The sequence below is a fragment of the Mytilus trossulus genome, chromosome 7, assembly GCF_036588685.1.
Source record: "Mytilus trossulus isolate FHL-02 chromosome 7, PNRI_Mtr1.1.1.hap1, whole genome shotgun sequence".
In the NCBI taxonomy this organism is placed as follows: Eukaryota; Metazoa; Mollusca; class Bivalvia; order Mytilida; family Mytilidae; genus Mytilus; species Mytilus trossulus.
Genome location: NC_086379.1, coordinates 32821097 through 32834088, shown reverse-complemented (window position 1 = coordinate 32834088; position 12992 = coordinate 32821097). Strand labels below are relative to the sequence as shown.

The 12992-nt window shown below is 35.2% G+C and overlaps 2 protein-coding genes across 5 annotated transcripts in view; both read left to right on the top strand.

Moving 5' to 3' along the window:
* Positions 1 to 2566, top strand: part of LOC134724969 (uncharacterized) — a 54604-nt gene extending 52038 nt beyond the window's left edge. For all 3 annotated transcript variants that reach the window (XM_063588391.1, XM_063588390.1, XM_063588392.1), the window contains one exon: positions 2117 to 2566. In XM_063588391.1, coding sequence (XP_063444461.1) covers positions 2117 to 2436 — 320 coding nt within the window. In that variant the 3' untranslated portion in view covers positions 2437 to 2566. The remainder of the gene's footprint in view (positions 1 to 2116) is intronic.
* Positions 2567 to 6509: 3943 nt separating this feature from the next.
* On the top strand, positions 6510 to 11444 carry LOC134724968 (uncharacterized). Of its 2 annotated transcripts, none has more exons than XM_063588388.1 (2): positions 6510 to 6567; positions 7216 to 11444. In XM_063588388.1, exon 2 carries the CDS (start codon positions 9259 to 9261, stop codon positions 10888 to 10890), a length of 1632 nt encoding a protein of 543 aa, XP_063444458.1. In that variant the 5' UTR covers positions 6510 to 6567; positions 7216 to 9258; the 3' UTR covers positions 10891 to 11444. The 2 variants fall into 2 exon arrangements, with proteins under 2 accessions (XP_063444458.1, XP_063444459.1); XM_063588389.1 differs by having other exon boundaries at positions 6510 to 6572.
* Positions 11445 to 12992: the final 1548 nt, after the last annotated feature.

Sequence of the window (12992 nt, the reverse complement as noted above, 5' to 3'; positions counted from 1 at the left end):
CGAAAAAAAAACCATAAATTTGAACATTTAAACTTGTAGATCTGTTGATAGATCAATTTCAAAATTTAAATGTCACCTTTTTCGCCAATATGTCGTGGGCAACCAATTTTAAACGGAGTAGCTCCGTGTACAACAGAAAATGTACATTCCTTTTAAAGCGGTGACAATTGCTCCACTCGTGCACAACCGGAAAATCCTCTCACGGTTTTCATTGCAGAACCAATTGCTCCCCGTGTGTTGATTACCACCCGTGTTGGCGAGTTTATATATTCTGCTGTTAATGTTTGCATGTCTTGCTTAGAGTAATTGTTGGCAATGTTGCAGTGCTTTCTTCGACACATATTGTTACGTCTTCTGCTTATTCTTACTTTCGGAAAAGTGCTTATGAACTAAACCATTGATATTTGATATAAACGTACAAATGCATCATCAAGATACATGCCTCTCAAATGCATACAAAATATGAGGTTATTCAAAAAGTTTGACCATGCCAAATAGCTTTCAAAAATTAGTTGATACAGTAAGTTATTCTGATCAAAGATGTTGATAAAAGTACTTATGATATATCAATGATTTACCGTTATCGAAAAAAATCGGACAAACAGTGCTGTATTTGAATAGTTTATGCTCTGTTAATTTTGAATTTGAATCGCATTTATCCGTTGAACTGTTTCTTCTACGCGTCGCCAGTAAACTTCAGCCGTCAAATCGCTAAATGACATTACATATATAGTTACTCGTCCAAATTAAAATGTGTTTGGAGAACTCTCGTTGTCATATTCTAAATGTAGGCACCTATGTTCTTTCACTAGCGCGAACCACGGACAAGGGACTATACATATGTCCGTATCGTTAAAGTTTAATATGACTACATTTTAAAAGATAGCCTGAAATACAACAGCTTTTATGTATGTGAGGTCACAATGTCCGACTATGCCGTCATGCAATATCTTCTGCTACATCACATTACTCATTGAAGAAAAAGATTACACTGTATAACCTTTGACGTTTTATTTGAAAGAGATACAGTAAAGAACTGGTGCTTGCACAGAAAATATGAACACATATGCCCCTTGACACAGTCAGATTAGGCAAATTAACGTGTCCCTCCGGGCGTATGACATTTGCGCCGATTTTGAAAATTTCCATCCTTTGCACCGATTTTATATTTTTTCCTAATTGGATTTACAGGTAAGTTTATACAGGTAAGTTCATACTTTGGCCGAGCACAGAGTATAAAGACAAATCAAGTGACATTGCAATTGGTAAATGGCTATCCCAATGTTTCTGGTTACCATTCCTTTCCCTAAATGAAATCGATGACTGCTTAACGTTTGACATTGTCTGACGCTCCGCTCTTTCTGATGACAAATGTCATACATTCTTAGAAAACGTACAAGTACACATTCCATAACGGTCAATCAATTCGTGATGGCGTCCATAAAATTAACGAAGGGATGATTTCAACTTCACCATTTGGAACTCTTGGTTTAATAGCTCCCTTGTGAGAAAATGCGAACTCTGAAATGCCCTCACCAGTACGTATGCCAGACAAAGAAAAGATGGCATTCGTTCTCGACAATTACGCCAAATATAGAAGAGACGAAATCATAAGAAACGAATATATTAGATGTGTTGCCTATACATACTCGGCAAAAACAGATTTATGATTTGAATGTATTCCGTTTTTATGGATTTGAATGCTGTAAATATATTTTTAATTCGTCATTTTAGTAAAAACAACGTGCTTGTATCTTAGGTTTTTAAATTTTGAATTTAAAGCAGTCCTGAGAAAACAGTTATACGCATGTTATGATTGACAATTCATAACATATGTACAACTGGCTAACGGAGGAGGTCTTTAATGATAAATGAAAATAACATAACTGGGATGAAGAGTTGTCTCATTGGCTCTCATACCACATCTTCTTATATCATTTCACCTGTAATTTACCTGTTATTTACCTGTAACAAAATTGGCGCAAATGAAAAAAAATCGGCGCAAATGAAATGCAGATCGGTGCAAATGCAAAACGCCGGTCCCTCCGGCACAAATAGGGTTAAAACATCCAGGAATACTACACATATCGCTATTATTTAGTCATTTATGTTTCAGATCACAAGATCACCAGTGTGATGGTAGTGACAATTACATTTTGCTTGGTTGGTCTTATAATAACAGTGTCTGCATTAGCATATTCGTTAAAAGTACGAAAAAAGTATCATATTACTGAAGTAGCTGATTTTAATTTCCATCCACATATAAAGAAGGGACCCAAAATTTCGACAGTAATGAAGAATTTATTATTTGAGTTTTTAGAGAAAGATAGATTTAATAGGAGACAAAACAATTTAAACAAACATCAGTCAACAATCAAGACATATGGTACTATCGAATCGTCAAACGATGACGATATGCTCTTATACAATCTGTGATTATTTATTTTTTTGCAAAAGTGAGTATTGCTTAGTTGTTTTCATACCACTTTACAAATGTTGCTTTACCTTTTCCATTACATGTCAATGACTAACTATGTAATAGTATAATAAATCATATGAAGTACAAGACTCATCATTATTTTAACTTATGTACACTGATGAAATGATTTTATTTCTGATTCAGTTCTTGCAAGATATGTTAAACACAATTTTGTCATATTGACTTGTTAACGTGGTCATGACTGTAAAAATTTCCAATATAAAACTAAAGGTTCTAAAGAGCCTGTGTGGCTCACCTTGGTCTATGTGAATATTTAACAAAGGACACAGATGGATTCATGACAACATTGTGTTTTGGTGATAGTGATGTGTTTGTAGATCTTACTTTACTTAACATTCTTGCTGCTTACAATTATCTCTATCTATAATGAACTTGGCCCAGTTAGTTTCAGTGGAAAATGTTAGTGAAGTTTACAAATTTTATGAAAATTGTAAAAAAATTACTATAAAGAGCAATAACTCATTAGGGGGTCAATTGATCATTTTGGTCATGTTGACTTATTTTTAGGTCTTACTTTGCAGTACATTAGTGCTGTTTACAGTTTATCTCTATCTATAATAATATGCAAGACAATAACAAAAAACGGCAAGATTTCCTTAAAATTACCAATTCAGGGGAAGCAACCTAACAACGGGTTGTCTGATTCATCTGAAAATTTCAGGGCAGATAGATCATGACTTTGGTCCAGTAGTTTCAGAGGAGAAGATTTTTGTAAAAGTTAACGACGACGGACGACGACGACGGACGCCAAGTGATGAGAAAAGCTCATTTGGCCCTTTGGTAAAGCTGAAAAACATTTAGCTGAGCAAAGTAAAAAAGCTGTATTTGGTTTAAAGTCGAATTTTCGTCATCGTATTTGAATGCTTTTGTCACACATTAATTCAGTACCAAAATAATGTGTGACAACTTACATGTTTGAATTTGTTTCATACTCATACAAAAAGCATTCTATGTTATGGTTGTGAAATTTGGGCTCAAAATGAAGCTCAAAATATTAAAAAAATACAACTTAAGTTTTGCAAAAAAAAAATTATATATATTAAGTGTCAAAAAGTGTACAACACATTTTTTATGGTTTATCTTTAACATTGTGAAGATATCCTTCAATCAATCCTAGAATGTACAAAATAATGAAGTACTGGTTAACATTTTTATCTACTAACAATTGTATTCTTCAAAACTGTTATATAAGGAACAACTGTATAATGTCTGTAATATTAGAAGCATTTGGATCTATCAACTGCAAAAAGCGTTATCTAACTTAGATTTGGTATAACCAAGACAATTTGATTATTTATAGAAATTCATTAATAAATCATCAAAGAACATTTCATCTCATCTTCGCTAGCCAAGGGTTACGATCCATTCCCGCTCTCTCTCAGAAGAAGATGACCTTCAGTAAGATAGTCACGTTTATTCTGTATTACAGTCGTGTTATTTTTATCGGCTTTATGAATACATATAGTAATGTCGTTTTTTAATTTCTTTTTGCATTCACGTTCCGATTTAGACATATCTATACTATTAAACGAGAAGACCTCATTTTGGGTGTCGCTTCTCTTCTTTCCACAATTAATTGATCAACACGCCTCTTTGTCCTATAGGTAAAGTGCATAGTGCCATTTGTCATCCATTCATATGATTATTCAGATTGAGTTATTTTTGGAGAAAAACGAGAAAAAAGTCATCCGGATATTGTCCCGTCATTGGACGAAACTTTAAGTCAGATTAGACTTCCTGTTTGCGTTTTTCTGTATACTTTACAATAAACTGAGTGTATTTTTAGAATTATATCAGCTATCATTTTCAAGTTTACTATCCACGGCAGTCACAGAGTTTATTAAATAGAGAGGGTCTGGATACTGACCACTATGGATCGATTAGTAAACTTAAAATTGAAAGTAAATACACCATATTTATATAGTAATGAATGTTCATAATATATACAAGTAGTGGGGGAAGTGGGCATTCTGGCGACCTTTTGCTAATGCAAACCCTATGGGAGTGAGGTTAACCTCCCAGAGTTAACCTCCCTAATAAATGACGTCAATTTAAGTATTACGACATTAATTAATTAAATTAATTACTTTAGATAAGGTCATTATTAAATGTAATTAATTACGTTTGTTTTTAATTACGGATAAGTATATATATATATATATATATACAACTCGTCTAAACATCAACCCAACAATGTTAGATCTGTAAATTTGCTTTCGCAAATTTTTGGTTCTTCCCTCGCCGGGATTCGAACCCATGCTACTGTGATATCGTGACACCAAATCGCCTGCACTGCAGCCGTCCCGCTAGACCACACGACCACCTGGGCTCTCATAAAAAGAGCTTTCGGTGGCCATATGTTACCTTTCCACGTCAGTTTTAATCTAGCGGCGTACTACAGTACATGATATATAAGGCATATATATATATATATACTTATATATATATATATATATACATAAGTACGTCTGAGTCAGTGACAACCCTACAACAGATGTATCCATCGGATCGCCATCAATGATGGTGATACATGGCTATGTACATAATGTATATACAACTCGTCTAAACATCAACCAAACAATGTTAGATCTGTAAATTTGCTTTCGCAAATTTTTGGTTCTTCCCTCGCCGGGATTCGAACCCATGCTACTGTGATATCGTGACACCAAATCGCCTGCACTGCAGCCGTCCCGCTAGACCACACGACCACCTGGGCTCTCCCAGTTCGAATCCCGGCGAGGGAAGAACCAAAAATTTGCGAAAGCAAATTTACAGATCTAACATTGTTTGGTTGATGTTTAGACGAGTTGTATATATATATATATATATATATATTTTCTTTATAGTTGATGAAAATTCCCAACCTATAAATAGATACACAGGAAAAACCCATCTAAGTGTGCATTTACAGATTATTATTGTATAAGATGTCTGGTATTATTTATTCACCTACGGCTATTTATCTCTGATTATTAAATCAATATTGAATGCGTGTTTAAACTTGTCCAGTATTGTACGTAGTGACCTGTAACATGTTGATACGTGTCAATAAATCCGCCATATTGAATTAGTGTACAAAATTTCTTATTGTCTTTTAAAATCATTAAATCGTTTTTATTAGTGGCACTACTTAGTTTACAATATCTTAATAATTATGAGGATTTTTTTTTTTTAAAGTATTCATAATATAATTGCTAAATCAATGAAGGCGTGTGTTAACTTGTCTGTGTCATTATCAAGTTTAGACTTGTCAATAATCGGATTTAAATTAGTCGCCATGCTGAAAATATTATAAACATTGTTGCGTTATGCAGTCTTTTGAAATAAGTAAATCATAATATTAATTGAATTGAATAGTATTATTCTTACAAAGATGACATTTATCCAGTAGTTCATTTAATCATGTTCGGCGATACAAACTGTTATAAATATAAATACGTCTTTGTTTTAAATCCAACTATCATTCCTCCGTTATAATCATAATATATTGTATAAATGAAAAACTAATTTTATTATTTCCTCGATCATATTCACTTTTAAACTGAAATCCCTTTACTATAAAATGCCAAACTGATACACAAAACATTTCAACACTTTCTGTTGACCTCGATAACCTGATGTGATTAAGTACATGGGTGAATGACCATTAATGTAAACATGTCAAGTAATTCTTATCAAATAATCATTATTTCTGCTTTTTATTAGTCTGTACTTAAGCTATATTCATTTTTGATAAACTTATTCATTAATAAATACTTATATTTTAAATTATTTTTTATTACACATGTTACATCAGGAGCAGACTTCAGAAAATATAAATTTGCCTTGATAGCAAAGAAAAATACGTCTGATCGCTCCAACAGGTAAATTAGACTGAACTGATTATCGATCGAAAAAATTTGCCGGATTTGAAATTAACCAATCAGATTACGTAAATTACGGAATTTCCACAATTTATGAAATTTCTGCTATATAAACGCTGTGAATTGCGGGGATAGCACAGTCTTATCGATGACACTCTAAAGATGAAATCAAGTTTACATTAGCAGTATCTTAAGGATTTAAAGGTTTGGTATGGCTAATAATTTGTTTATTTTAAACAATTTTTAACGTTTGATAGTAAAGGATTATATGATATAAATTACAGTTTTCTTGATAATTTTGTTTTTTAAATTTCAAACTTATTTTAAGAATAACAAATACATGGACTAGACATATGCTACTATCAAAATGATGGGGGAAAAAGGGGGGTGTTGTATTTTAATTAAGAGTTCTCGAAAGTTTGAAGTAGACTCCTGCACTGGTATGGTGTACTGACTTAGGGCAGTGTCATTTAGCTAACAATGGAGAGGAAGTGTCATGTGGCATGCCCCGCTATAGTCAGGAAGACCTCTCCGACCAAAACCTTTGCAGTCTTGCTTAACTGCGAGAGCAGCTCTGTTTCCAGTGATGGAAATGTTGACGGGCGGTGACTACTTTGGCGAGAGCCTTAGTCAAACATTCTTGAATATCAATCAGATCGTTATTCATATCAGTATCAAGACTGGGAACCCATACGGTCGGTAGACTGAGGAGTCGTTTTTCCGACCCGTGGGCGAGTACCAGTGGCGATAGGCTCCTTTGATATGAATAATAACTGGTTGACCCTATCATATTATAAAGAATAATAAAAATAAAAATGCCTAAACAATATTGACCACACTTTCACTTTTCAGGTCAAAAAGATGGAACCAGCATCGAAAAAAATAAAGATGGCAAAATCTCCAATAAAATGTGGTGTATGTGGAAAATCTTTTTCACAAAAGCAAGGTTTATCTCGCCATAAAAGGACTGCTCACTCGAAAGAGAAACTTGAATGCAGATCATGTAGTATATCGTTTAATAGACGAGACAACTATTTACGTCACACGAAGAGACACGAATTCCAACAAATTGGAGGTGGTAGCACAGAAGCTAATACAGATAAGGAAAACGAGTCGGAACCTTGTAATTTCAAAGCTCTTAATGGGACCGTAGAAACACATATCTTCGAAGCGAAAGGATTGAATAAATTTGATCCGATGACATTTTTGAAGAGTCAGTATGACGATGTAAAAGAAATCATCAAATTTAAAATTAAAGAAAGGGGTGGTATGAAATGGTACTTATCAATGAAAGTGAAAATGAGCCGACGAAAAGGAGACGACGTAGAAACTGCAGAACCTCATTTCCGGGGGAGATGCCAGACCAGTTTAAAATTGGAGGATATCGATGCTGGATTAAAGGAATCTATCAAAAAGATGTATACATCTTTCATTGAATATCAGCGACAAGGAAGTAATTGGACAGTGGATAAAGTGATGAATTTGACCATACACATGGCACGCTACAGACCCTTAAAAGGCTCAAGTTATATTCCACTTCCAATCAAACTCAGATCTAAACATGCCATAGTCAATGTGAAAAACAAAGATAGCAAATGTTTCATGTGGTCGATTTTGGCAGCAATTTACCCAGCGAAACGTGACGGAGAGCGAGTTTGGAAATACAAGGAACACACTTCAAGCTTAAACTTTGATACCATCATGTTTCCTGTGAAATTAGCCGACATACCCAAGTTCGAAAAGCAGAACACAATATCTCTTAACGTGTTTGGATTCAACAAAGGCGAGATATTCCCGATACACATCTCGAAACATCAGTATGCACAACATGTTAATCTACTCATGATATCGGACAACAAAAAGTCACATTTCTGCTGGATAAAAGATCTTAATCGGTTGTTAGGTGACCAGCACACACATCACGGACGACATTTTTACTACCCATACTGCTTGCATGGATTTACCAAAGAAAGAATATATAGCAACCACTAACCATACTGCCAAACCCACGGACCACAGAAAATTGAACTCCCAACAGAAGAAAACAAGTGGTTACATTACAAAGATATTCGGAGACAACTTAGGTACCATACATTATTTATGCAGATTTTGAATGTCTTCAAGAACCAATCATAGATAGCAACGAGTGTGATCAAAAGACGAAAAAGACTACGAAACATGTACCATGTGGCTTTGCATACAAAGTGGCAGGTCTTACACCTGAAACATCAAATGAACCAGTAGTTTATCGGGGTGCTGATGCTGCTGATAAATTTGTGGAGTGTATGGTACAAGAACAAGATAATATAGAACAGAAATTCAAGCATTGCGAACCCATGATCATGACTGGGAGTGATTGGCAATCCTTTAAGAAGGCAACCATGTGTCACATATGTAAAAAAGAACTAGCGGACAGTAGAGTACGAGATCATTGTCACGTGACCGGAAAATTTAGAGGAGCGGCTCATAATGACTGTAATATCAATTATAAGTTTACAGGTCGAATTCCAGTTGTTTTTCATAACCTTAGAGGATACGATAGTCATTTAATCATGCAAGCTATTGGAAAAGTTGAAGGGAAAAAGCTGAATTGTATCGCTAATAATATGGAAAAGTATATTTCTTTTTCATTAGGAGGTATGGATTTAATAGACTCGCTACAGTTTATGTCTTCCTCATTACAAAAGCTCGTGGAAAACCTGGCAAAAGAAGGTTCGAGTAAATTTAGACATATGACAAGCCACTTTGGAGAAGAACAGATAAGTCTACTTCTACGAAAACAAGTATACCCATACGAATATTTTGATTCCGAGGCAAAGTTTGTGGAAACTCAACTACCACCGATTGAAGATTTTTATAGTACACTATCGGGAGAAGGTATAACCACACTGGACTATGCGCATGCACAACAGGTATGGCAATTGTTCAACATACAGAATCTCGGACAGTACCACGATCTATACGTTCTTATCAGATGTCCTTGCATTATCCGACGTTTTTGAAAATTTCAGGGAGATCTGTCTCAACTACTATGGACTGGATGCTGCACATTTCTATACCTCGCCCGGTTTAGCCTGGCAAGCTGCCTTGAAAATGACAGGTGTGAATTTAGAATTACTCACTGACGTAGATATGCATTTGTTTATAGAGAAAGGTTTAAGAGGGGGAATATCAACGATATCCCAGCGTCATGCTAAAGCTAACAATAAAGATGTTCCAAATTACGACGAAAATGAACCAAATAGCCATGTGATGTACTTAGATGCCAACAACTTATACGGATGGGCCATGTCTCAGGCTCTTCCTGTTAAAGACTTCAAATGGCTAGACGATTGTGAAATTGAAAACCTTCGTATAAATGACATTGCAGATGAGAATGAAAATGGTTATATACTAGAAGTTGACCTAGACTATCCAATGGAACTGCACGATGACCACAGCGAATATCCACTCGCTCCCGAAAAGTTGAAGGTTACAGATGAAATGTTATCGCCCTATGCGAAAAAGCTATTGGAAGATTTAGATTTAAAAGGAACGTCGACAGAAAAATTGATACCGAATTTATATCCAAAGGAAAAATACGTGGTACATTATAGAAATTTGAAACTCTACTTATCTCTTGGAATGAGACTTACCAAGATTCATAGGGTACTCGCGTTTGAACAACGACCCTGGCTAAAAAAATATATCGATTTTAACACAGAGAAAAGAAAACTTGCAAAGAATGAGTTTGAGAAGGACTTTTTTAAACTCATGAATAATGCAGTCTTTGGAAAAACAATGGAAAATTTAAGGAAAAGAACAGATATAAAGCTTTTGAGTGATCAGTCTAAAGCAAGAAAACTTATCAGCAAACCAACTTTCCATGCTTACAAAATATTCAACGAAAACTTGGTGGCAGTTCACATGCTGAAACAACGATTATACTTGAACAGACCCATTTACGTTGGCTTCGCTATACTCGATTTGTCAAAGACACTAATGTATGACTTTCATTATAACTATATGAAGAACAAATATGGACCCAAGGCAAAACTTTTATTTACCGACACAGACTCATTATGCTACACCGTTAGCACTAATGATATATATCAGGATATGATGGAGGAAAATCACTTGTTCGATACATCAGAATATGACCCAAATCATCCACTACATAGCACATTGAATAAGAAGGTGTTAGGAAAGATGAAGGATGAAACACATGGTATTCCCATACAGGAATTTGTCGGTCTCAAGTCTAAGATGTACTCATTGATATATGAGGAGAATAAACAACTCTGCGAGAAGAAGACAGCAAAAGGTATAAAGAAGAGTGTGATCGAACATGATACAAGACATGAACATTATAAACAATGTCTGTTCAATAAAGAAATCCACATGTCTACCATGACACAGATCCGTTCATATGACCACAAGTTATATAATATATCCATCAACAAACTGGGCTTATCCCCTTATGATGACAAAAGATACTTACTAGATGATGGGATACAAAGTTTAGCCTATGGACATTGGAGAATATAATTAGGATGAAGGTCAATATTCTAATCACTTTGTTTCTATCATTTGACGATAGAGGACGTGTTTTAAGAGCTCTCTAAGATGTCAGATACCTGTCCGGATTGTGGCACGGAATTTTCGAGAAAAGATGCTATGTTGAGACATTATAGGAAAAAACACAAAACAAATCAACCATATCCACCGAGCAGTCATGCGTATCCACCACCGCCACCACCACCACCACCGCCGCCACCACCACCGCCGCCGCCGCCACCACCGCCGCCAAAGAATGTGATACTACATCATCCGTTCACTATGATGCTGGCTGGACCTACTGGTTCAGGTAAGACGTTTTGGATGAAAACATTATTGGAGAGAGCGCGGAGTATGATAACACCATCACCAGAGAGGATAATATGGTGTTATAAACGATGGCAGCCATTATTTAGTGAAATGCAACAGACCATTAAAAACATTTTGTTTGTTCAAGGTTTACCTGAAAATTTGAATGATGACTCATTCATAGACTCTAGATTTCCAAGTTTAATCATCCTAGACGATTTAATGAGAGACGTCACTAATAGTAAATGTGTGTGAACTCTTTGTGGAGGGTAGCCATCACAGGAACCTAAGCTACATTTTACCCCTATGTTCTATTTTTAGCTGTGGCGGCCATCTTGGTTGGTTGGCGGGGTCACCGGACATATATTTTAAACTAGATACCCAAATGATGATTGTGGCCATGTTTGGTTAAATTTGGCCCAGTAGTTTCAGAGGAGAAGATTTTTGTAAAAGATTACTAAGATTTACCAAAAATGGTTAAAAATTGACTATAAAGGGCAATAACTCCTAAAGGGGTCAACTGACCATTTCGGTCATGTTGACTTATTTGTAAATCTTACTTTGCTAAACATTATTGCTGTTAACAGTTTATCTCTATCTATAATAATATTCAAGATAATAGCCCAAAAACAGCAAAATTTCCTTGAAATGACTAATTATGGGGCAGCAAACCAACAAGGGGTTGTTCGATTCATCTGAAAATTTCAGGACTAATAGACCTGATGAACAATTTCACCGGCGTCAGATTTGCTCTAAATGCTTTGGTTTTTGAGCAATAAGCCAAAAACTGCATTTTACTCCCATGTTCTATTTTTAGCTGTGGCGGCAATCTTAAATGGTTGACCGGGTCACCGGACACATTTTTTAAACTAGATACCCCAATGATGGTTGTGGCCAAGTTTGGTTAAATTTGGCTCAGTAGTTTCAGAGGAGAAGATTTTTGTAAAAGTTAACGCCGAACGACGGACGACGACGGACGCCAAGTGATGGGAAAAGCTCACTTGGCCCTTCGGGCCAGGTGAGCTAACAAAGCATTTCCTGTCCCCAATAACCTATGACTTGTGATACTTTTGCTGAAATTCTCAAGTCATTCAATATTTTACTAAATTCTTCTAACAACTCTTTACATGCTTTAAACTACGCTCTCAATGCCCGCGATTTCGCGGGTGTGTTCTAGTTGTATTTAATCGTCGGCATATATTTTGATAATTCGTATTTTGTGTAGAAATGTATTTTTCTATTGAATTATCACCAATGATTGGAACTTGGAAATTAGATTTAATTTGAAAGGGTGGTTTTTGATTGCTAAGCGTACATTAGTACCGAAATAATATTTCAGTCGCAAATTGTCTGTGGTTACATTTGTTTGTAGGAATTAATTTTAAACCTTTTGCTATAACTTTAAATTCAGTTTCAGTTATATCTCTTTTAGATAGGTTTAGGACGAACTCTTTATGAAAGTTTAGGTCCTGTTTCTTATTTGAAATTTCAATAGCAAGACTGTGTGTAAATCTTATATGCTTATTCTTTGTTTTATTTCTTTTCTTGTTTTTATAATATCTTCTAGTATGACCCATGATTATCGATGGTGTCAGTGATTAATGGATAAATTGCGCTTAGTTGAAGTGGAGGTCACAATTAGAGCCTTATGTAAATTGAATGATACATGATAATTATTACGGCAACCAATCAAGTTCTTCGATTTAGGAATAAAGGCGTAACCAGTGATAGATATAGGCATCCGCTTTTTATTTCTGTATTGGTGTTAATATTTATAAATATAA

What these genes read in the sequence shown, in the direction of transcription:
- LOC134724968 (XM_063588388.1), top strand. Translation starts at nt 9,259, where the DNA reads ATGCGCATGCACAACAGGTATGGCAATTGTTCAACATACAGAATCTCG.